Source organism: Oreochromis niloticus, linkage group LG12 (genome assembly GCF_001858045.2).
Source record: "Oreochromis niloticus isolate F11D_XX linkage group LG12, O_niloticus_UMD_NMBU, whole genome shotgun sequence".
In the NCBI taxonomy this organism is placed as follows: domain Eukaryota; kingdom Metazoa; phylum Chordata; class Actinopteri; order Cichliformes; family Cichlidae; genus Oreochromis; species Oreochromis niloticus.
In genome coordinates this window covers 20005410-20030599 of record NC_031977.2, presented here as the reverse complement: position 1 = coordinate 20030599, position 25190 = coordinate 20005410, and the positions used below count along the sequence as shown (strand labels likewise).

The 25190-nt window shown below is 38.0% G+C and overlaps 1 protein-coding gene across 9 annotated transcripts in view; it reads right to left on the bottom strand.

The window, feature by feature from the left end:
- stpg2 (sperm-tail PG-rich repeat containing 2) overlaps positions 1 to 25190 on the bottom strand; it is a 60613-nt gene that overhangs the window by 19741 nt on the left and 15682 nt on the right. For all 9 annotated transcript variants that reach the window (XR_266172.4, XR_266173.4, XR_002064187.2 and 6 more), the window contains exons 8-10: positions 18088 to 18247; positions 16497 to 16660; positions 16184 to 16276 (exon numbers count right to left, since the gene is read on the bottom strand). Coding sequence is in view for 6 of the 9 variants with exons in the window: in XM_005452033.4 (XP_005452090.1) it covers positions 16184 to 16276; positions 16497 to 16660; positions 18088 to 18247 (417 nt within the window). In the remaining 3 variants the exon portion in view is untranslated. The remainder of the gene's footprint in view (positions 1 to 16183; positions 16277 to 16496; positions 16661 to 18087; positions 18248 to 25190) is intronic.

Here is a 25190-nt window from a genome sequence, read left to right as displayed (position 1 = left end):
TTTTACATCTGGCTTTGTATTAATGCTGCTAGCTGACAATATTTCTTATTTGACTCACTCTAAGCAACTGATTTCAAAGAAACAGTGGACACATGAAAGGAATCATTACCTACTTTATTAAAGACTTTCCTCACCAGAAAGCAGACGGCAGACTGGTGGATGCTAAACTGAAATGTTGTTTCAGTGCTTGGCACCAAACTTTACTTTTAATCCTAGAAAAGCAAGCTGACCAGAGAAACTTTTAATTAAGTTTCTGAATATGCTTCTAAATGATGCTTAGATATTTTCTTTGCCAGGCTACATATTTTGGCATAGTACATGTTACAGTAATGGGTAAACTTTAACAAGTCAAGCAGATGACAGAAAACTGTTTACCTCCTTTAATTGGCAAAATAAACAGTGTCCTTTTAAGTAGCATTTTAGTGTAAGAAAGGTTGTTTACATTGATGATTCTGTTTGTTATATGTCTTATAACACAGTGTAAAGATGTGAAATCAATGGAAAATATCTGCTAATTAATTAAGAAAATGTAAAACAAATGTTTGGGGTTTTTTTGTCTGTACATGATACAGATATGAGTACCAGCAATGCATACGGTGGGTGTGGCCTCTGCAAACGCTTGTTCTACTTTTATGAATTTGCCAGAAGTCATGTTGTGTTTATCCACCTTCTTTCGTAAAACGTCTTTTATTCCGAGTCGCAGACTGAGGAGGGGCTGTTTTTCAGTTGACTTGTTTTATAACAGCGAGACAGCAGGGAGGTAACAATAACCAGGACTTCACAGCAAGAGGGGAAGAGAAGGGGGGAAACACCAGAAAAAGAACTCCACCAAGCGTATGTGATCTTTTTTCTTCAAGCAATAACTTAGATAGCATCCACACATCATCAAATCTGAAAGTGCAACACAGACAAGTTCCCCATCTGTGCCCTATCACACATTTTAAGACGTACTTGTGTTTCTCTCTCATTTCTTTGTCTTTCCTCTGTTGCTCGTGCATCCAGCCGCATTTCCCACATTTATTCCTGTGCCTCTGACGCATTCCTTTTACTGTCTCTGTGGTCTCCATTATCTCTAATCTTTTATGTGTCCCCACATCCTCTACAACCCACAACACGCTGTCTTTGTACACTGAGAAAGATTTGCAACAATGTGCTATAGTGTTACTAAACATGTACATTTTCATCAGTTATGAATCAATTAATATGTAGCTGTCTCACTCAAGGGAAATTAAGCTTACAACGCCTTAATTAGAGGACAGGTGGGATCAGAAAAAGCAATGGAGCATTAAGCAAGTAACTATTAAAAAAAATCAACACTCACACCATAAAGTTCAACAAGTACCCTTTGTTTACTCTTAACCAATATTGGCATTTTACAATAACATGTTTCAGTGAAGCTTGGAACTATAATGTTGTCAAGTTTATTTATATAGAACATTTCGGCACAGCAGACATGTAGACCTGTGCTGCACAACAATCAATAAAACAATGGGGAAAACCAAAACAGCAAGAGAACATAATTACAGGCATAATTAAAATGAGTAATTACAAATGACAATATATACTGTTCACAGAATGAAACAGTTAAAAATTAAGACTAAATGGAAATACTAAAGAGAAAAGATGAGCTTTTAGTTGAGACAACCTGAGCTGTTACAGAGTCTGAGAGCTTCAATCAATTCTCTCTAGAAGCCAATCTAGTGCTTTGAACTAGTAAGAGCTACCAGTCAGCTGACATAAGAATTTAAAACTGTAATTTCTATGACTGATATTTAGGGACAAGCCCATGTAAGAATTTATAAGTGAAGAAAAGGGTTTCAAAAATGAATCCTAAACTCCACAGGTGGTTAAATAGGTTCATGTTTTCATTTACCAGCCAGGAGTCTAGCAGCAGCATTTTGTACTAACTGCATTTGTGATAACAGCGCCTTGCCTATTCTAAATAAAGAATATCAGTCTGGATGTGATAATCACCTTCTCAAGGTTTTTAAAAGAAAGCAAAGGTTTGACTTTAGCTAAAAGTCTTAATTGAAATAAGCTAGCTTTGATGACACGTTTAATCTGCAACTCTAATTTCAGGGTGTAAAAAGATTAAAAATTATATAGAAATTGACATGATACATGATTCTTTATATGAAGGTTACAGAATGAAGTGATATTTGTGAACTGAGCTTCCTGGCAGCGAGTGAGATTAAAAACCAGGATTTCATTTTTATTCTCATTGAGGGCGAGGAAGTTCAGCAAAAGCCACATTTTAACCACAGCTAAACATAATTTTCTTTATCACATCTTCTATGGTCTCTTCATCAGTCAAAGTATCTGTCAATAGGCTCTAAATATTAATCTTTTATGCTAGGACTGACAGGAACTTAACTGAGAACATGTATGTTCTCCTGAAGATAATCACTCTTTATTTTGGACACTGAGCTTTTTGGCACATGAGGTACAGGATGTTGTGATCCATCAGACAAAATGTGACTGATTTAAATGAGAGTGCATCCTTTGCCCTCTCACACAACACAAAGAAATGTTCCCTAATCTGACACCTCCAACAGCAGCATGACATTATCTATAGTAGCTCCCCAAACTGCCAACCTTTTATATTGTATCAGTGCTACTGCTAAAGTTTGCTACCTTACCTAACCCTAACAAAGCTCCTTGATCCAATTTAAGAAAACATAGTTTAGTTTAAGGCATTATTGAGGTTCTAAGGACCTCAGTAATTTTGGTTATGGTCACAAACAGTGGTGATAATGGTCAAAAGAAATCAGCATTGCTAGTAGAAAACAAAGCTCAACACAGTCAGGCTTTCTTCACAGTTTGCACTTCTTTCAGTGGCTTTAGTGAGATACGACTTAACAAGCTGCACATATAATACATATTCCCCCAGCAGAGACTATATATTGTGCCTAAAACATGGTGTAAATAAAAGAATTTGTGAAAAATAGGCACTTCCAGCAAATTTAAACCAAAACTCAGAACAGAACCTGCTTCCCTCCTTTTGTTTTTGATTCTCTCAGCTGCAGACTCTGTGCTGTTTAAGGCTTGGAGAGTAAAAACAGAATGCAAACATAGGCTCACTCTCTGGACAAATGTCATCTGCAACAGTGCAGATGTCCTGTTTTTAGGGTCACATATTAATGCTATGTTATAGAAAAATAAAACTGTTATAAATTGTTTGCTGCCAGTAGATGAAAAGAAAACCAGTGAATAAAGTTCCATCTAAGAATCTGTATGTCTTACTGATCCTCATCAGGGAATTATGAAGACTTTAGATGCTAATGAAAAACTTTAGATCCACCAACTGTCTGTGCACAGAGGTCCGATGGGTGTTCCAGGAATCGTGACGCTATTTTATGGAAAATCAATTGGTCCATAAGCAATGGTTTCCTACCTGCTGATCTCTAATCTGGAACATAAATTGTCCTGGAGCAGGTTAGGATTACAGCATAACTTACCTTGGCAATTTACCCCAGTGAGAAGTGAAAAACCCTTAACACTTAAATTACCTGGATAAGACAAGACCTCAGGACAAAAAACTGTGGTTAAAATGGTGCTAAAGTCTAGTGTTGGATCATCAGTACTTTCCAGCTCTGTATCAACATCACACAACTTCCTCTTTTGCTTCAGATGGAAAAGAGAACTGACTCTCCCCACAGGATTTTATCACAGGAACATAAACATATGTTGTTTTTGGACATTATACTCACTTGGGAGACTCTCTCCAAAATGCTGTGTACTTTTTGGTGCATATTCATGGTCCGAATAATCTAATCTGATTTTAATGAAGCCCAGGCACTGCCTTTAATAGCAATCTCACCACAAAGAGCAGTGAAAGTTTTCTTGTTTACTACAGTTAATTAATATTGTAAGAGGTCATGGAAATTGCAACCTCTAGAAGTCACCAGCAGAACTTTTAGCTTTGTCATTATATGCATTTATAAAGCAGCTTTACCTTCTCCTCTCACTCTCTCTCTCTCTCTCTCACACACACACACACACAAACACACACGCACACACACATACACTCAAAACATGTCATAACATCAGACCTGCATGAGTGCATATAGTCCCATTCAACGTCATCCAACAACTGGCTCAAGTCAGTGAAGTGTCACTACTGTTTTGGTCAAACAGGCAAAAGAACACATTTAATTTTTTTCTGGATAACTTTTAAGTGCTATAAAATACCTATTTGTTGTATTATATGTGGCTATACCTTGTTGTGGCTCCTAATAAGCCTTAAAACTAGTGGATCCACTAACGAATCACTCTTTGCCCCAATCCAATGAAACCCCTTGTGGAATTCCAAGTTATCACTTTATTGCATTTTATTGCTTTTACTTTTAAATGTGGGAATTCCACTGTATCTGGTTTAAATTGTATCCTAAATAGTGTATATAGCTTTATAATGATTTACCGTCAATGTTTAAGGTCTGATTAGATAGATTTGTCTTCCTAGGATCTTATGAATTGCATTAAAATTTTCAAGGGATGTCATGCTGAAAAAGGCTATTTTACTCCAGTACACCCTGGACACCTTGCCAGTCTATTACACTCACACCTACAGCCAATTTAAAATACAACATGCATCCATGTCTGTAGACTGTTAAAGGAAGATTACCTGGACATAACAAACGTAGCCACAGCGAGAACAAGCAAACTACATGTGGATTTGAGTGCCAAAGTTTTTTGCTGTGAGATATTCAGCGCTGACCACTTTGCCGCCCACATTTGTACTTCAATCTTAATAGAACGTATTTCTATAAAATAAAATGTATTCCTATAAAGTTTGAGCAAGCAACCTGTTGATTCCTGTTTCCATAACAGCAGCCAGTACATTTTTCGAGGCTGCATTCATAGCTATGGCTAAATATGCATTTGCATGCAGAGTTTGCATATAGTGATCAATTTTAGCCAGTGGATCCACACAGAGCAGCAACAATCACATGATACCTGGGAAACAAACAGGGCAATCTTCACCGAGCACAGAAAGTTTTTGTATGCATCAAGTATTAGTATCCATGTGGACTGGTATTCAATATATGCCAGCCGGGGTTTGACTTTGTGTCGGATCTGAAAGGAAATAAGTGGTATCGCACATCACAAAGAGGTGGGTAAATCAGCTCACACAACGGCACATAGCCGTAGGTCATTTCCTTTCTTATTTTGTTTATTGCTGCAAGCAAACAGAGGAGAGTGAGCAAGTATAGAAAACACAAAAAGAAAGAAAAAGGGAGTAAAATCTCTCATCTGAAAAAAATAGTCAATACAACTACGAAATGCAACAGCAGGCGTCGATCCACCCCCTGTTTCCTCTCCACTTTTTACTTTTCTATCTATCACATTTATGAAATGTTCTCAAGATATTCAAAGCATGATGGGAGTGTTACTGTCTGATGCCTCAGGGTAGAAGTGTCACTAAGCGCTCATTCAATCACTTAATTGTAGGTGTGTCTTGATCTCCTGTGTGTGCACCACTACAAATTGTGTGTGCACTAATAAGAGTTTGCAAATGGACCCATCTAGACCTGTTTCTACATTCTAGGTGATATCGGATTAATATGTATGTATTTATGTGTTTATGGGCGCATTTCAAATGAGTCGCATTCACAGCAACAGCACTGTGTGTCAGTGTGTGAGAGCTTGCTTGAATTCTCACAGGGATTCCCATCATCATCATTACCCAGACAGCTGACAGTAAAATCCATATCAAATCTATAAGTCTATTTTCCTGTTTTTGTTCCTTTCTTTCATCACCCGACTCCCTTGTCTCCCATAAATAGAGGCTGCACCATGACATGCCATTAGCTGTCCATGGATATATCATAAAAATGCAATGAAACACAGAGACAAAAAGTCAATAAGTGACAAACCCTGGCCCACTGCATATTTTGCAACTCAACCATATCTCGCCCATGGCATATGCAACTGTCACACTCTCTGACTGACTCCCGCGGCTTTTATTTATCATCTTTAATTTTTCACTCCTTTTCACCACTTGTCCTCCCATCTTTCTCCCTTCATTTGAACTCTTTTTCTTTCCTCTTCCATCAAACCCCACCACCAACTTTCTACTCAATTCCTTAATCTCACCCCCCTTCATTCTCTGTATAATTTCGCCACATGGGTTTCCACATTTCGGTTCATTTTGCAGCGCAGAGCAAGCGTTGATGCTCTTCAGCTGGATAAATGTATGTTTAGCAAACACTCTAATTATCTCAACCAGAGCTAATAGGATAGATAATTACACAATATACACAGAGGCTCTCTTTCGCGTTCTCTTTGTCTCTCCTTCAATCCCTCCTACTGTTTCTTCCATTCAGTTTCATCTCTCCTTTAATTTTTCTGTCTCTCTCAAATCCATTATGTGTGGTATCTTTTTCTGAGAGCAGTATATTGTTTTTGCACTTGTCATCCACATTAATGAGGTCTTTCTTCACTGTGTCAGCCCTTGTCAATGATGTCTCTCTGTGTCACTACACACAGCATCGACTGAATAAGAATTTTATGCTGTATATGGCCAACAAAAGGGATAGGAGGGAAACACAGCAATTTAGAATCCACATACCTCCCCTTGACAATACATTTGTGACAAGGTGTGCATCAATACTGGCAGGACACTCCTGGAGCTGCCTCACACACTGTAGGTACAGTAACACCTAACACAGTTACATATTTTAGCATTCAGCGTTAACTATGTCTTATGAGTGAATTAACTTAATTTCAGTACATGGCCCTTATTACCCATCATTCACAGTAACAAAAGCAAAATTGTAATATATGAGTAAGTGTACAATGCACACAGCCTGTGTATTATCTTAACAAGCAACAGAAGGAGCTGCCAAGCAGAGGATGGAAATGTCTCCAGCTAAGAAGTGCTCCCTTTTTTCTATTTGTTTTCATTATTATTTTGGCACCGTTGATATATTATGAATCGTGCTTCCAATCAATGTCAGTGGTACATGTAATAAAAAACATGTTTAATATCGTCTCTCACTGATTCAGTTTCTCTGAGAGAGAATTATGAAGTCTTCTTCATTGTCAGTAAAAGATATTAGTACAGATAAAGTGAAGTGTGTTTGACTGGCAGGGACATTATTGCTTGGTTACAGTTTCTTCCAAAAGGCAAAAAAAAATTGCAACAAAAATCTTCATATTGTTGAATATTTCAATCGGTTAAAATAGGTTTTATTTGCTCATGTTATTACAGGTTGTGACATATCTCATGAGGCAAAGTATTACTGCCATTTTATGATGACATGGGGGTGCAGTGGCTAGCACCGCTACACAAAAAGAAGGTCCTGGGTTCAAAGCCACTGGCCAGCTGTGGCCCTGTATGTGTTCTCTCTGGTACCAGGACTGTGGGGTTCCTCCCATAATCCAAAGATATTTTTGTTTAAGCTATTGGTGATGTACATGTGTCAGAGCTCACATTTATATGAGAGTTCCCTGTGTTAGCCTTGTGTTAGACTGGTGACCTGTCCAAGGTGTACAAAACCTGCTCTAGTTAATAACTTATTGTGCTCACTGAGTTTTGAGCTTCTAGACGGTAGGGGAGTCCAGTGACGACACCAAAGCTATGCTATGTTTATGCTGTCTTTTCAACTTGGTGTTACAATTAAACAATTTTCATATAATAGTAGATGTCGGTATGAGCTTCTTTCAGTGTTATGAAGTTGCCAAATCAATCAAATCAAATTTAGCTGACTAATAGGCTTCTGCTATATTTTCCTCATGTTTTTTGTATATTTTGGCATTTTCTGCATTTTCTTGCTGGTGTAGCATCATGGTTCATGGTTCCTGGGGAGCCTCGAACATCTCACCCAGGAAGCACCTTAACCTTAACCACCTTAACTGGCTCCTTTCGATGTGGAGGAGTAGCAGCTCTACTCTGAGCTCCTCCCAAATTGCTGAGCTCCTCACCCTGTCTCTAAGGGAGATAGATGCCAGTCACCCTTCGGAGAAAGCTCATTTCGGCCGCTTGTATCGGTCACTACCCAAAGCTCATGACCATAGCTGAGGGTAGGGACGTAGATCAACCGGTATATCGAACTCTTCGCTTTTACACTCAGCTGTCTTTTTAACACACCAAACCACTACAGTCAACCATCTATTGATCTCTCACTCCCCTCTCCCCTCACTCGTAAACAAGACCCTGAGATACTTAAACTCGTCCCTGACCCATACTGGGCATTCCACCCTTTTCCAGTTTGTCAAATGTCTGAGTTAGATGTTTTTCTTTCATTGTCCTAAAATACATATATCTTGAGGACTATTTTTAAATGAGGCAAAACATCTGAAGATCTCAACTTGCACCACTTTTACATGTTGTCATATTGTAAGTCACAAATGCCCCAAAACTGCACAGATGAGCAGATTTTAATCACATTACATTTATTGAGTTTCCATGGAGCATTCCTTTTTCTTACGTTTTTGAAGTAGTTTTTGTATTAACTTGTGTATATCTGCCATAATTCACACCTGTCCATTAACAACAATAGCATACAGTCTGGGAGTTTTAGAGTTATTACACATCAGACATTAAATGAGGAAAATCCTCTTATTTTCATACCTGGATTTGTTTGTACTCTACGGTCATTATTTATGGTCATTATTTGGAGTTTTCCTTCTTAAGCTAAAAAATATTCACAATTACAATTAATTAAATAAATAAAAGATTAAATTGTATGTAAAGAAAACAAAATACTAAATGTAAGGGTATAGGATTTCATCTTTTAATTTACACATTTTTCTAATATTCTTAATCTCATTTTATTTTACCTTAAGTTATGTCATCTTTCATTAAGAATGACTTCTGTTATTGTTGGATGTCATCACGCACAGTCTCATTTCTTGGCATTCAATGGCACTGCTGATGATGAAGAATATTGATTTTTTCACTGCAGTGAGTTTCTTATCTCAGACTGACAGATCAGCTGCTCACTGATCTCAACCTGTTTTCTTCTCTTGCTCAGTCTCGTAGTCCTATAAACTTTGATGTCCAAACCTTTCTTAGTTTTGCTTTGTTTGTCTTTTTAATTTGACCCACAGTGTCTTGGAGGAAATGATAATAACAACCTCTGTTAAATCACTCCAAGACCCTCTCTCTCTCTCTCTCTGTTTAACCATTGCCTTTTAACCGCTGTCACTCCCATGGAAACACTTTGGAAAGGTGCACATTTTCTGGCTTCCTCCTCAGACAGTACTGTTTCGGTTTCTTGAATATGGCCTCCTAATCTTCATCACTGCTCAAGCCTGTTGGTTTAAGGCCAGTGCGCACATTTCATGAATCCAATCCAAGGGTGTCTGGACAACATGAGTCAAATGTGTTATTTTTATTTATTTTTAGTTCTGCCTACTTTAGGATTTAAACTTCAGTAGTGGCAAAATTGATCATTTATACTAATTGAGAATATAGTAATGAGATAAATGAAAAATTGCAGGACTGTTGTTAATGCTGGAAATAAACTAAAGTGGAGAAAGTTGCAACCTTTCACTTGCTGAAAATATAGAATAATGAGGCTCTGATTCTTCGGTGAGTTTCTGCCTTAGTGGTGTAACGGTGGTTAATCTAAGGTGTTGGCTGAACTTTTCACTTTTACCTCATGGATGTTTTTTATATCAAATAATACTCATTGCATTGTGTATCTCATTGGATTAACCAACAATTCAATGACATCACAGGTTAAAATGTACCCCTTATTAAAGGAATAGCTAACACCTCACGATAAACCAATACCCTTATCACTGACAATTCCTCACTCTCACTAAATAAAAAAGAGTGAAAATCCACTAGAATTTTATTAATTATATCACTGGTAACAGAGATGATGTAAAGCAGAGATGTATTTGAAGAATCTGACAGACAAAATGCCAAGTCAAACTTCTCTCCTGTCACTTCAAGGGACAAGGCAATACTTCACTGACTTATAGAAAAGGGAGGAATTCCACTGCCTCGGGTTGAAACATAGGTCCAAATTAAATTCTACCCTTATTCTCTGCCAGCACTGCCTGAGGGTATCCCATGACCTTTGCAGGAGAAAGGCCAGTGTCAGGAAGGGTTGGACAGGAGGAGGAGAGAATGTGAAAAGAGGTATATGAGGTGAAAGAAAACAGTGATGAAAGAGGGGGGAAAAGAAAGATGTAGGGAGACAAGTCCAGAAGTGAAGAAAGAAGGTTTGGGGATCAAGGGAAATAATACTGGAAAAAGCTCTGGATTAAAGTGGGAGAGAAAAGCAAACACTCATTTAAGCTGTGCTCTATACTCATAATCATCTCTCCTTTCATATCTGCCATTTCCCAACAAGATGTGAGTCTTTCTTCTCCCCAGACAGGTAATCAGCTCCTATCAGATCCAGACCTGTGGGTAAAGTGCACATCTGACATAGCTTCAAGTATTTGAACAAGTCATGTTGTGTTTGATTTAAATTGTCAGAAATTTAAGAAATCCACCACCAGATAAGACTCCACAACATCTTCCTATTAAATTATGCAGTACTTGTTACTCAGTATACACTTACCAGCCACTTTGTTAGGTACACCTTGCTAGTCCCAGGTTGAATCCAGTTCTCTCTTGAAAAATTTATTTATTGGCATAGATTCACTAAGATGCTGGAAACATTCCTCTGTGCTTTTGCTTCATATTGAAATGATAACATCACACAGTGGCTGCAGATTTGTCAGCTGCACATCCATGATGCGAATTTCCTGTTCCACCACAACCCAATCTCTGTTGGATCAAAATCTGGTGACTGGTGAGGCCATTTGAGCACAGTTAACTCACTGTCATGTTCAAGAAACCAGTTTGAGATGATTTGAGCTTTGTGACATGGAAGTAGCCATCAGAAAATAGGTACACTGTGGTGGTAAAGTGATGGACATGTCTAGGGTGTAAAAGTAAACCCTAGACATGGTTGTCTGGGAAAATCCCAGCAGATCAACAGTTTCTGAAATACTCAGACCAAGTCTTCTGACACCAACAACAATGCCATGTTCACGCTCACTTCAATCAATTTTTTTTCCTCATTCTGATATTCAGTTTGAACATCAGCAGGCTGTCTCAGCCAAGCAGTTGCACAGATGACCTAACAAAGTGGCAAGTGAGTGGCTATTTAGGAACTGTTTAGTCATTAAATCTTTAGAAAACTAATTTGAAATTCACTGAGAGGAGACTTAATAATAAACTCCTCCCAAATAATGTGGAACTCGCCAGTAAACAAAACAACCTCTTTAAAACAAATGATCAGAAAAATAAAAGTCACACAGTAATAGCAAAGACAAGTTAGATAACAGGTCTCCTGGATGTGTGTTTAACGCACTGCACAAAAGCAGCTTCTATCATTTCAACTGACATGGTGTATCTTTTATATTTCTGATTTCAAAAGCCATGAAATGTGAATAAATTCTCCAGCAAAATGTTGACCTTTAATACTAATTGAAGCTTTTAAGTCAAAGTACAGAAGACATAAACTCCCACACATAAAAGAGATAATAAAGACACACTTTTTGCCTTTATTCTTTTTTTTCTGCTTTTTTGCCTTCTCATGTTCGTGATTGCTTTCTGATTAGACTCTTTTAATATCCATCCCAGTGGGGGACCGTTACCAGGGATACAGCCTAGGCTGAAGCACAGCATGTGGCTAACTGTTACAGCTAAGATGTCCCCAGGTGATTTTTCATTAACTGGTCATAAAGGGGGCTCTGTGTGCAGCAACTACACTTAGCCTCAGATCGTCCCCACCACAGACAATTTGAAGGTGCTATTCCCCTATAAAAAAAAACACACACACGGGTGTAAGCGAGGAAAACAGGGTGGTGATATTGTAAATGAAAAATGTTTTTTTCTGCTATTTTGAGAATGATGTTTTGATTTTTTGTTTGTGTTTTTCCCCTAGCCCAATTTGGAATGTACAAAGCCCTCTACGCTGCAGTCCTCGTCTCTGTTAATGCTGTTTGCCTGAGGAGAGATGCAGACGGGCATGTGCTACCTCTGAGACATGTGCCACCAGCTGCTTCTTTTCACCTCGACTTCAACAGCCTCCCACCTGCAAACATGACCAATTATGTTTGCGTGAACACACAACCAAGCTGGAGGTACTGCGACTGGGAACTGAACCAAGTTAAAGCCGTTGTTAAATATTTAATCAGCTCGTGTCTCCAGCATGTAATGAAAGCCTCCTGCTGATCATTTCAACTTGCAGACATCCAATCCTGATCAAAAACTATTAGCGCATGACAATGTCAAAATCTGAACATTATGCAGATTCTGTGTAGTATGCTGTCATGTTTTCTACTGCATTAGAATTTAGCAAACTAAGGATTCTAAGTGAGTCAGATCATCCATCAGCACAATATACTGCAGCTTGACAGAAAACTCAACTGAGCCATTGTCATGAAAAATGGCAAACGCTGCAGACAGATATATGAGGTAGAGACTAATAAAGAGGTGATCAGCACCACAATTCTTGATGGATCGCTTGCAGTTTTCTAATTAGTCCCAACACTCTCACTTGAGCTCATTTGTGATATGCAATAAAATCTGACAGATCTGCATTATCTGAATGCATAAACAATGTAAAAATGTATAAATATATACAGCGTGCTTACTGCATTTTTTGCCAAACTGCCATAAAAAATACAATGAGAATAAAAGCTTTAACAAATGCCCTGTTTTGCCTGATGGCATTTTAGTCGCAGGCACACAGTACAACTCAAGAGGCCAGCAAAAATAATGTTTTGTACTACGCAGATAGTTTTATGACATTATTTTTCTGCTGTGCAGCGCATAGCACCACGAAACACAATTAAGTTAACATCTTTTGCCCAAATGAAGCTGACAATGATCTCTGATCTCACTACATGGCAGAGCAAGAGAATTTTTCCACTGGAGACTGCCGATGTGTAACATTAGTATGCTAAGTCGCAAATGGAGACGCATTTGATAATATTTTCATTTCTCGCACATGTCAATTTCTAAAGTTGAGCTGCTTATGCAATATCGCGGTCCCTAAGCCCTGCTCCTTTGTCTCCAGAGTCCTGCTGGTTTAACAGGTAGTTAATGGCATTCAGCTGGTGTCCACGGTGTAAATCCCTCTCTGAACATACAGCAAGAATAAAACCCATTAAGGTTATGTGTCACGACCAGTGACTGTAAAGCATTTTTGGTTTCCGCAGAGGGGATGGAAAACCACTGGGACTTCAGCGTTATCTAACTTGGGAAATATCATTATCATTATTTTTTAATATTTAACTTCAAAGGGACTTAAACAGTCTGAGTTTCCTATAGTTTTAACTATTGGTATAGTATAGTATAGTAACCAAATGGGATATAATAAATAAACATCACAATAATGCAGCACATTAAAACTGACAACAAAAAGTAGAAATTTCACTTGCCACCTATATACACACAAGCATAGAAAATTAATATGTATATAGGCAGAAAGCTTTTAATCAGCTTCTTTGATGTACATACAGTAAGTGCACAGCCATGATTTTGAATATGAAAAATCTGCGACAGCAGAGTGTGAAGTCAGATTGAACCGAAATATTACAAAGCAGCATCTTGAAGTCTAAATAAGTTCATTCTCACTCCTGAAAAACACTAAAAAACACTGAAAAATTCCAGCACATTCACACTGTGAGGAAAAGCTGCGCACTCTGCCAGTCAGTCTGTCACATCACTGTGCCATCACTCGCGCACACACACACACACACACACACACACACACACACACACACACACACACACACACACACACACACACAAACAAACAATAGAAAAAAGTCATAAAAGAGCATAGAGTTAAAATAAGAAAGAATTGTTTAGTGCCTGCATGTACACACACTACCCACATTGTGTAGTTTGTTGAGTGTCTATAAATAATAACACTGCTGATATCGCACCAATTTAATTAAAGTTGCTGAGAAGTGCAAACAAGTGCAAGTGGACATGTCAAAGCATGTTCAAGATTACTTGACAGAAATTGTTTTTTTCTTCGAAACATCCTGTGACTAAATGAGTGATATGCAGAGAGAGATGCACATGAATCTCACAAGATCAACTGAATCCATTGATGCTAGAGTTACAGTATGTACCTACCTAGATCTTTGCCCACGATGCAAAATTACCCTTTAAACGTTGTCTTTGTAGAGAGCACCACAGTTTGCAGTGTTAAAATCAGCTCTGGGGACCTTTGCCTCAAGATGAAGATAACGCTTCTAACCTTCAGAGTTAATCAGAGTAAACAGCAGCTGGTACCCAGAAGGGTACTTGAAAGTACAAATTCTGCATCTTTAATATTCACTGTAGCTCAGGCAGAAATTCACATGTTCAAAAATTTTCAGTGCTCAAGTTAGTAAAATTCAATCCCTACCCCTCAAATCCAGCAACTTCACTCTTATTCTTCATTTGCATTATTTATATGTAAGTAAATATTGGCGTGTCTCATACAGGGCAAAGAAATACTGCTTCACAATCGAAACAGTCACTTTTTGCCAGTAGTCTATTTGTTTAGATGAAAATCTGTAAAGACATGGGATTTATTATAATTTTTTATCAAATGTAATATTAGATTTAAGCATGAAATATACCACCCAGGAATAAATAAGTCCTTCAATTTACAGTGTGTGTGCGGTTTCCTTTGGCTGTGTAGTTATCATCTCGTGTTGAGCAGTAAATTGATTCACTCTTGCAGGATTTCACATCTGTGAATATTTATACACTGAGGACCCAGTATGAAAAAACTCCTGATCGCTCAACTTTAAAAACAAAAGAATATAAACCAACATTTGACACTGAAAAATTATCTCAACAGCAAAATGAAAGATTAAATCATGATGCCACCCTGTTACACGGACCTAGAAACCAGCCACCGACCTCTCATACTCATCAGTTACCAGGGAAAAATGTATATTCGCCAACTGGTTGGTGAATATACATTGCTGGGCTTTGATGACAGTACCTTTATGCACACTACCTGTGCATAAAGGCCAGTCCATGGCCCCCTCCAAACCAGAGAAAAACTAGAGAAAAATGCTCAGAATGAGATACACAAACCTACATCAAAACCCTCCTTGTGATTGTTTTGGAGTCTGAAAGGTTTCCATGATTACCTGCAATGTTTCTGTGCATGGACGATCTCAGCTTGTCTGCAAATGCTCACGAACTACTCAGTGAGCAGCAGTAAAACTCTAAAAAGTGTAACACAGCTTTCACTTTGAAGACAAAGCCAAAATCTGTTTCCAATTTGCACCACACTTTTTCAAGTTGCCCTACCAGCACCTTCCAAAAACAAGTAGGTTTTCTTATCGCATACTGCTCTGTCGCTGGTGGTTTGTTGCTAGCCTAGATTCCAGCCTCCAGTTGCCTAGGTAACTCTAATGTATGTTAGGGTATATCACTTAACAGTGTCCTGCGTTTTATTCGTAGCTGCTCCAATCGCTTGCCTTAAAGCTGAGAAAGGTTTAACTCAGGACCCGCAGAGTAAGAAAGCAAAAGTTAATATAAACACCAAAATTTCTGGGGTTGAGATGAATTATTAAACACTTTAAGATAACCAGTTGCTGTAGAAATCTTTAAATTCAAGAATAATATCCTTATAATGGCATCTAGAAAAACAATCATTTGAAGACAATAACATCAAAATATTTAATACTGAATCATACAATTAAGCCTAAAAGCATAGCTTCATCTTGTTCTAATTTTGAGTCACACACAAAACAGTTTGATCATAAATAGAATAAATAATTGCTTTGAAAAAGAATCAAAGTAACACTTAGAAATGGAAAGAGTTTGGTATGTAAATATATGACAGATTTTGTATTAAGCAAAGTGGAAGAGAGAGAAAAGAGATGTTCACAGGAAAAGTGACATCACAGAGGAGAGGAGCAAGAAAATAATTATCACAGATGTGACCTGTTTTCTTCAGCTTAAATGAGCATTAGGAGGAAAAAGGAAAAGAAAAGAAGACAGGCTGAGAAAATGAACTGCTGTGATGGCCCATTTATGAAACTAAAACCTTGGCACGCTCCACTGTTTTACTTCATTTCGGCTCTTCTGTTAAGTAGGTTTGAGAAGATTTGCAACATAAACTTGATCTCTGGATGGAAAATTGTCCAACAACAACAACAACAACTGTGGGAGAAACTGGGAGACAAACGCAGAGAAAAGGAAACTTACTTTAGCCAGCAGTGGTGAAGCCAGACGCTCTGTGACCGATTTAAAAGCCGCTGTGTGCTGCTGTTTGTAGCTCTCCTCTGTCTTCTTTTCCTTCTATATGTAGAACATTTGACAATGAAATTAATGTGCCCATACACATGACAATATGAACATGCAACGTATGTGCAAGACTCTGATCAAGCTTAAACTTTTTAGGAGATTTTTTTTAATCAAAAAATATTGACGAACATATTGACGAATCTGGGACTAATCTCTAAATGATGTGATGAATAACATTGTGAAAACTTCATGACTTACTACTAATCTATCCTACCTCATACTGTGCTGGACTTGGGGTCTCGACAGATTCCTTTTTGTAGAAAAGGGAGCTGCGTTGAGAAGAAGAGCCAAATCCTCCCTTCTTGGTTTGAGAAAAAAAAGCCTTTTTAAAACTTTCCCGGGCTAAGCCATGCTCAAACACATTGTAGGAACCTGGACCTGGACAGACAGAGGTGTTCACTGTGCATTTTTACAAACCTGACCTTAAATAAAGCAGTCCAGGACTACACTGTAATTGGTTGTTGTTCTACTTTCCCTCAAAACCAGCACTTGTTAGTTTTTATCTGAAACCAGTACGATGATGCAAATCTTGCAATTAAGGCACAGCTATTAGACACATGTTGCAGAGGTGTAACTTTGGCTTAGTGGCACATTTGGCAGGGTGTGTAGCATTCATGTCGTGCTGACTGGGAAGTGACATCTGTGCTACACCTGTGCTACAATAACTTTCATATGGAGACAGTTTACTGCTTTTCTAACATCTGTCTCCTCTGCAATATGTTGTGTTTACAGATGTACTTCAAAAAAAAAAACAGAAGAATAAACAACTGGTCCTTTGCACTTTAACCTAAGAAAATACATATTTGTTATGCAGAATTTGTTAACAGACACACACGACAAAATGCAGCAATATTCAAATATTCAAGGTAAGGTAACACAAGTGAAAAACATTTGCATTTTCTCCTCAAGCTAAAATAAAACCAAGACTTTACCAAAAACTTTTTAAAAAAGCAATAAAATACAACTAAACCGTCTGTATAAAGTGAATCATCAGAACCATAAAAAAATTAAGGCAGCTTCTTAAAATCAATCATGTGATGCATCACATCTGTCAGTTCTGCTCCACAGACTGCAGAGAGATGTTTGGAGAAGAAAATACAGAAATAGATTTAATGTTGGTGTGCTCGTAAAGTCTAAGGCTGTTTTTACATAAATGACTGCTGTTCAAAGTAATATAGGTAGCAATGCCGAAATAGACGAGGTTGTAGTTTTATTATTCCTTGTGTTGTATTTCAAAGGCTTAATGCAAGCAGACATCAGAAATTAATCATACCTCTATAAATAAGGGTTCACTCATGGGACAACACAGCGTGCTCCCTCTCTCTCTCTTACACACACACACACACACACACACAGACAGACACACAAGTCAAGTCACTTTCATTTCTTTTCAAAATGTTAACACAAGCTGCAAAGTAGTACTTATTCTTAATTATTACTTGTTAAATTGAGTATAATGGCCATGTCAGGTTAAACTCTGATCTTTCAGAGAACATGGCTTGTTTAAAAAAGTGTCAAAGGCTAATAAATACTGTCCTCTAACATTAAAAGGCAGCAGTCAAGTGCAAGTCATGTTTGACATGGTATGAATATTAACTGAAAAGCCTCAGCTATTAACTAAGAGAAAGATCTATATTTCAAAATCTGTGCAAAGCAAGAAACCCACAGTTTGGAGCAACAATTGATTACTAGATATCTGCTAAACTACATTCTAGAGGAAACTCACTGCCTGTGCACAACCTACTGTGGATATGCATACAAGTACACACAGACATACGCACACACAACAAAAAACACATACTGACCTGGTGTGGTGCCTTTTCTGTGGTTAGAAGAGAAGCGAGGTGCAGTGATACCAAATGGACTTTTCTTTATTCCTGAGGTCCTCTTCAGCAGCTCCAGGGCACAGCGCGGGTCATTATATTTACCAACAGGGGGCGACACTTCTTTTACAGGGCCAAACCTCTAATGGAAAGAGAATAAAGGGAATGATACAGATGAACGAGTGAAGGAAGAAACACAAAGTGAGGCGTCTTAAGTCAAGTATCCAGCACACACTGAAATTTCACAATGCAATGTTTAACAGCCCTCTTCTATCGATCAAATAGAGACCAACACGGTTTCATCTCCTCGGTGTCCATCTGGAACACAGTAACAAATCCAGCTGCAGACATCCACAGACTCAGCTTCAATCAGTCAAAGCTTTACTTTACCAGAGTCAGCTGGGCCATCATCTCTGTCCAGGTCATTTGGGATGAAAAGCAGTGGTGGAGGAAGTTCCCATGGTGATATGGGTTTGTTTTTATATCAACAGTCTTTGTTCCTAATAAAGACGTTTTTTGGCAGAAGTATGAGCAAACATACACAGCTGAAAAAAATCAAGAGAGTTGGGGAAAATCGTGTAATGATTGAAATGGGGTTAACATACAGTAGATATTTTGTTGGGGCACAGCAGGGCTTTGAGATGCTAATCTGCAAGCACTAGTTTGATTGGTTTAAACGACTACTGTATCACATTTGATAAATCTAAGTCATCAGTGTCATTATGTTTTTCCCCCTAAAACCTAAATAAACTGAACAATACATTTTTAAAAATTCCAGATGTAGCAAATACTGTAAGATATAAATTAAAACTCATATATACAAATTAATATTTAATTATTATTTTTTAATTTGTCAGAAGATTCAATAAACACTCCATTTAAAAAAGAATTTTCTGGCAATTATTTAATAGTTCAGGCTTTAAAGGGTTAACATAAAAAACACAGGTGGGGCAGATGACATATCAATAGCATAAGCAGAGTAATAAATGAAAGTAAAGTTATTGCATTCCATCATGAGAAGGACACAAATTTCATGACAATTCATTCAAACACTCATTGAGATATTTCAATCAGGAACAAAGTCAGACAACAACACAAATTACTATCCATAAAGCCACAGTGCTTTTCTGCCTTTTTGCCTCAAATCTCAAATCCCAATTACATGTGGAAAAGCTCTTCTGACAAAACTAAAAAAAAAACACTAAAGGCAAAATAGAAAGAGCAAGAGTGATAATGAAATCAATGACACAAAAAATGAGAGCAGAATGCATACAGAGAGAACTAAGTGGCAGGATAGAAAATGAGATGGAGAAACAGCATCTTCAATGCAAAGATAATGATTCACACAATCAGGTATGTAATGTTCTTTGAACATTTTGCTGATGGCAGCCTCACTTCCAGGGTGTTTCTCTAATAGTCTATTATAACAACACAGGAAACCAAAGAACCAAAACAGATAAGTTGCCTTTTTTAGTCAAAATTACTGAAGGTGAACTATGTTTCAGTTTAACTCACAACGGAACCATTCAGCAGAGGAATACAAATCACTTGATACCTTCAAATGGCAGCGAGGCTATATTAACAATGCCTACCCCCACACAAACCACAGCCAATTCCTCAAATGACTGATGTTCAACTACAGAATGATCTTAAATATAATGTATTTGGGGGCATGCCAATTATTGATTTACAGTTTGCATTTAAACAAGATGCAGCCTATGGAAAATTAGTTGTGGGGTAATGAAAATTGTGTTAGTAATGCACAGCTGAATTATTGAGCTTTTTTAAGGTAAAAAAAAAAAAGACGTGAAGGGAAAATAATGGAAGAAAATATGTTTAGATGGAGGAAAAAAACTGAGCGAAAGTAAAAAATGACACAGTGGGGAAGTTTTTTGGGTTCGAGATTGAAAAGAGAAGAACAAGAATGACAAGAAGAGCTGTCCCAGGGCCAAACCACACTATTTTTTCAAACGCAGTTATAGAGCGGGGGTTTGTGACCATCTGTCAATCCGATTCTGGCTTACTGGCTCTGAGTAAAGTCCTGTTAACAGGCACATTTTCCCTCTTTAACTGACACGCTGAGCTTTGTTACCACTTCACATGGATGGTGGATTTTTTTTTCTGCTTCCTGTTGTTCCATTTTTAAGCACATATGATAAAAAATGCCAGAGCAACTCTTTTGAAATTCAAACTCAAAGCCAAAATGTTCATTGGCACTGTTGAGTATTTCAGTGACAGAATGTTATAACGACTGTTAAAGTGAAAAATGAAGACACGGAGAGAAGCGAGACTATAGTGCAAGTACAAGAGCTCTCATTGGTGCCATTTGGCAACAAACAGCTATAAGTTACACTGTTAATGTCAGTTTATACTAAGCAGAAAGAAGGTGGACTACAAAAAGTGAATCCTATGGCGGCACAAAAAGGCCAAGATGTATAACCTTAGCCAAAACGTCTACTCATACACAGGGTGGGTGACATGAGTGTTTTTTACATGGTGTGTCAGTCCACTGAGCATTCAATGTCAGTTCTGAAGAACGTAACATGTATGTGGGTTTGTGCAGTGCGGAAGAAAAAGGACAAAAACTTGGAGAACAACTAAAATTTCTGATAAATTTTGAGATTAGTTTGAGTCTGAGCTGTTTCACAAATTCAGAATAGAAACACTCAGCACACATGCTGCCAGTGTGTAAATTGCTAACAGGCTGGAGCTTTAGTCAGCACTCTGCGGTAAATCAGCAGAGACAGTCAAATTTACATGAATAAAGTGAGATAAAAATTTCTTAATGATAAAGTCTGAAAACAAAGTTTGATCTAGTGATTTTTATTTATTTATTTTTTCAATAATATTCTTTTGGCAAACTCATGTATAGTTGCGGTGCTAAGTTTACATATACTCATCATGGGCATGAATGTCATAGTAATCATTGGCTTTTAATGAGTTCTTTGAACAGAAATAATTGCATAGCATTAATGGCATTCTTTCTTGACTTTAAAGAACAAGAATTGGGTGCACAAGTGATGCTGTATTTTACCTTGACGAGCCCAAGGTTTATTAACTTCTCTTTGTGAGCATGATTGACTACAACTGGTAGTTTGTCTTTGCCAGCATACAAAGGATTTGTTCTACAACACTCTTGGACTGACCAATAATCAGAGCAATGGAAAAGTTCTTGGAAATCAGTGAAGATCTAAGAAGCAGAACTGTAGATTTAACTACGATCATTAATCCTAACAACTGTATGTAAGTAGAAGTTGTTCGAATGTGTCACCATTTGTGGTGGTGATACACCTTGGGTCTGGAAGAAGACCCAAGGTGTAACTGCTCGAACTCCAGTGTCACTGTTCACAGTGAAGTGAGTTTTTGATTGCCGTTGACCAAGATGGTGCCAACCAAGAAAGAAAGAAAAATCAAAACCTCAGCTGAAAGCTGCAGCTGCACACGTGGACGAGCCAAATGGAGAAAGGTTTTATCGTCAGACGAGACAGATTGAGCCATTTGGCCTCAATGACAAGAGTAATGTTTGAAGGGGTAAAGGTAAGTCTTTCAGTCCTAAGAATACTGTACCAAATGTCAAGCATGGTGGTGATAGCATCATGCTTTGGGGGTCTTTTGCTGCAGTGGTACTAGTAATGGGCAAAGTAAATTTCCCAAAACCCTGGGCTCAACCCTATTGAAAATTTGTGGACTATACTTAAAAGCCAACTGTGTGCCAGACAACCAACCAATTTAAATCAACTCTACTATGCTGCCAAGAAGAGAGGTCAAATATCCAGCCAGAGTAAGATAAATAAAGATGTACACTGTACAATGAGTGTATGTAAATTCATGACCACAACTTTAAATACTATCAGTGTGCTGCACATTAAACTCAAGGCTTTGTTTTTAGGCCACATCAACAGTAAGGGAGTAAGGAACATCATGGTTTTTACTAAATCACATCTAGATCACAAACAATAGCATCTGTTAGATAATTTTATTGTCATTATCTTCATTGTTTAGCTACCATTTTCCATTTGTATTCAAATATCAGATGACAAACGTGATGTCTTCTTAAACACTCTATACTGACGCACATATGAAATTCACTTTTTATGTTCTCGCGTTGTCTCTGCACAGCATCAACTGCAGAAACATTTCTAAGCTCCTTTTAGGATTTTGTGAGAGCCATCATGGCTCTATGCTTATTCAAGCATTATCATCTATAAATAAAAAAAAATCATGCAATCCACAGACCGTGATTTTTATTAAAATGTGTGGATTATATGAGGAGCGATCAAAAAGTTTTGTGGCTCAACCAATAAAAGGCACCTGATTTAAATTTAGCTGTTGTACCCTTCAAGGTTGTCACTTACACATCTGAATTCACATGAATTCATGGAGCAAAACCTCATAAATGTCGAAAAATGACAGGCAATCTCCTGACTGCATTCCTGATCTCATGAGACACTTTGGGGCTTAAAGATTGTGAACTCCTTCGCTGAAGACTGCTGTTTGCTGTCTGTGTCATAACCACTGATCATACTTATCATAAACGTTGGATCACGGGAAGTCGTCCAGAGGTACGTATGCAGAGACGACCTTGAAGAGGATGGTGGATGAATTTAATTTACATATTTTCTTCATCTACCTTTTGGTTTATTGTGTCCAGAGTCCCCAAACTTTTCCTTTTCACATCTTAGTGATTATTTACCATCAAATTCCAAACTGAGGTTGTATTTTTTTATTTTTTTTTTAATGAGGGTATAAATGGGTAGAAGCAGAAAAAAAACAACCAAACAAAAACATGGGGACAAATACAGAAACGCATTAAGTATAGCACACAGAAAGGTCTTACAAGTGATCAGACAACTAGTAAACAAATAAAGGGACGGGACGACTGGAAGTGTGAGACCGAATAAAATCCATGTTTTCACAATGTGTCAGATTGATGCTTTGATATTGGAAAATTGGGAAGTCAAAGGGAGGAGAGATAAGAACTGGAAGATTCCAACTGTTCCTCTTTTATCCTTGCCTCTCTTGCTTCTTTCACCCCTCCCTCCTTTCCTCGTTTCCTTTCCATCCCTCCACAGGATAACAGTGTCAGATGGAACCGGACTCACAGTGAGACGAAGATCTAAGAAAACTGTCACTCTCAGTACTTCACTGAAGATGACTTGTGACACATGCACGCACGCACACACACGCTTCTTGGTGGGTGTCAGTGACGACATCACAGGGTCGACGCACCAACACAGCATGTGGCCGAGGAAATTAGGTCATAGCAAACTGTGACACACACACACCCATGCATGCACACACATGCATAAAATACATCCAAGAATCTAGCATTGGCCGTCTTTTACCAGTAAAACCTTTATGTTTTAGATCTAATAAAGGTAGTTTTTGGAATGTGTGTATGCACGTGTGTGTATATCTGTACTGTGCTTGCATATCAGCAGCAACTTGAATCTGAATCTGTCTGCACCTAATATACACACAATCTGAATTCGTAATTATGTGTGAGAACATGCACTATCACGTGTGTCAGAGCGATAATGAAATCAGTCTGAGAATTTCACAGGACTAGATCTGTGGGCCAGTGCCACGGAGGAGGAGAAGACAGCTATTCCTGAAACGTGAAACTACACATTTTCACGTCCCTCATCTTCGCTCCTCTGAGCCTCTTAATAAACTCATCTTCACCCCTATCTGAAGAATCCCTCCAAACCCAGCACATCAATTAAACAAGCCAAGAAGGGCTCAGTGTTGTGGATCTGTAACTGATCTGAAAGTATTCCATATTAAAAAGCAATCTCCTTTGAGATATTGTACAGTAAATTGAATATATTTGATTCCTGTAGATTATGTCCAAGCCATCATATATTTCAGCCTATCATCAGACTCAGAGCTATGAGACCACTGGTTTGAGAAAAGAAGAAACACTTTAGGATATACCTGGTGTAGTACTGTCTAGTGCTATATATAGCTTATAATGGGACTACATGAAAAGAATTCAGATTAGGAGGGAGTTAAAACAGGTTGTCTCAGACAGTGGATGAACTGAGAGGTTGTACTATGGCGCAGTATAAAATAGATAAAGATTTGGACTCTAAGAATAAATTTATGGATTTGCAAAATGACCGTAACAGTTCCTCTTTGAAAATGATAAAATATAAAGGTGTGTCACCAACCCCTTTATTCATATTCTATCTTACAATCAATATCATGTCAACTAGACACTTGCTGCAGTTGCTAGGAGACAGCTAACTACTACATAAATACCTAACTGTAGTACAGTAGCTACTGGGGGTTATAACTCTGATACAAACAGAGGTTTAATTAATAGATGTTAACTGGATTTATTTTCACATAAAATTAAAAGTAGAGAAATTATAGAAGCATTCTTACATTTAATCTAAATCTGTCAGATTGTGCAGAGCAGAGGAGAGGACCCGAATGCAGTTGCATGGACACAGGGGCTAAGTGAAGGCAAGCCGTTTATTTAGGCCAATAGACAAAAAATAATACAAACGTGAGAAAACCAAACAAATTACTAAACTAGAAAGCTAAACTGGGAAATTAAACACTAGAAACCTGGAACAATTGGAACATAGAAACACATGGGAGGTAAACAGATGTTCTCACAAAGGACCAAGGAAAACAGAGACAATATACACAATGAGGGATGATCAGGGAAGTGGAAATAGATGGGAACACAGCAGGAAGAAATTTGCACATAACGAGACAATGGAAGCAAAACTAAAAACGATGCACATCAGATGAGGGACTGACAAAATAAAACAGGAAGTAGCATGCACAGCAAGACTCAGACAAGGACACGCAAGCTTGACACTAGGGATAAACAGGGATAAACAAACACGAGAACACATGACAGGCAGGAAGACAAGGACGAAACACAAGAAGAACATGGGAACAGGTAGGGGAGACAGAACCCCAAGACATACAGTGGCTTGCAAAAGTATTCAGCCCCCTTGAATTTTTCCACATTTTGTCACATTACAGCCACAAACATGAATCAATTTTATTGGAATTCCAGGTGAAAGACCAATACAAAGTGGTGTACACGTGAGAAGTGGAACGAA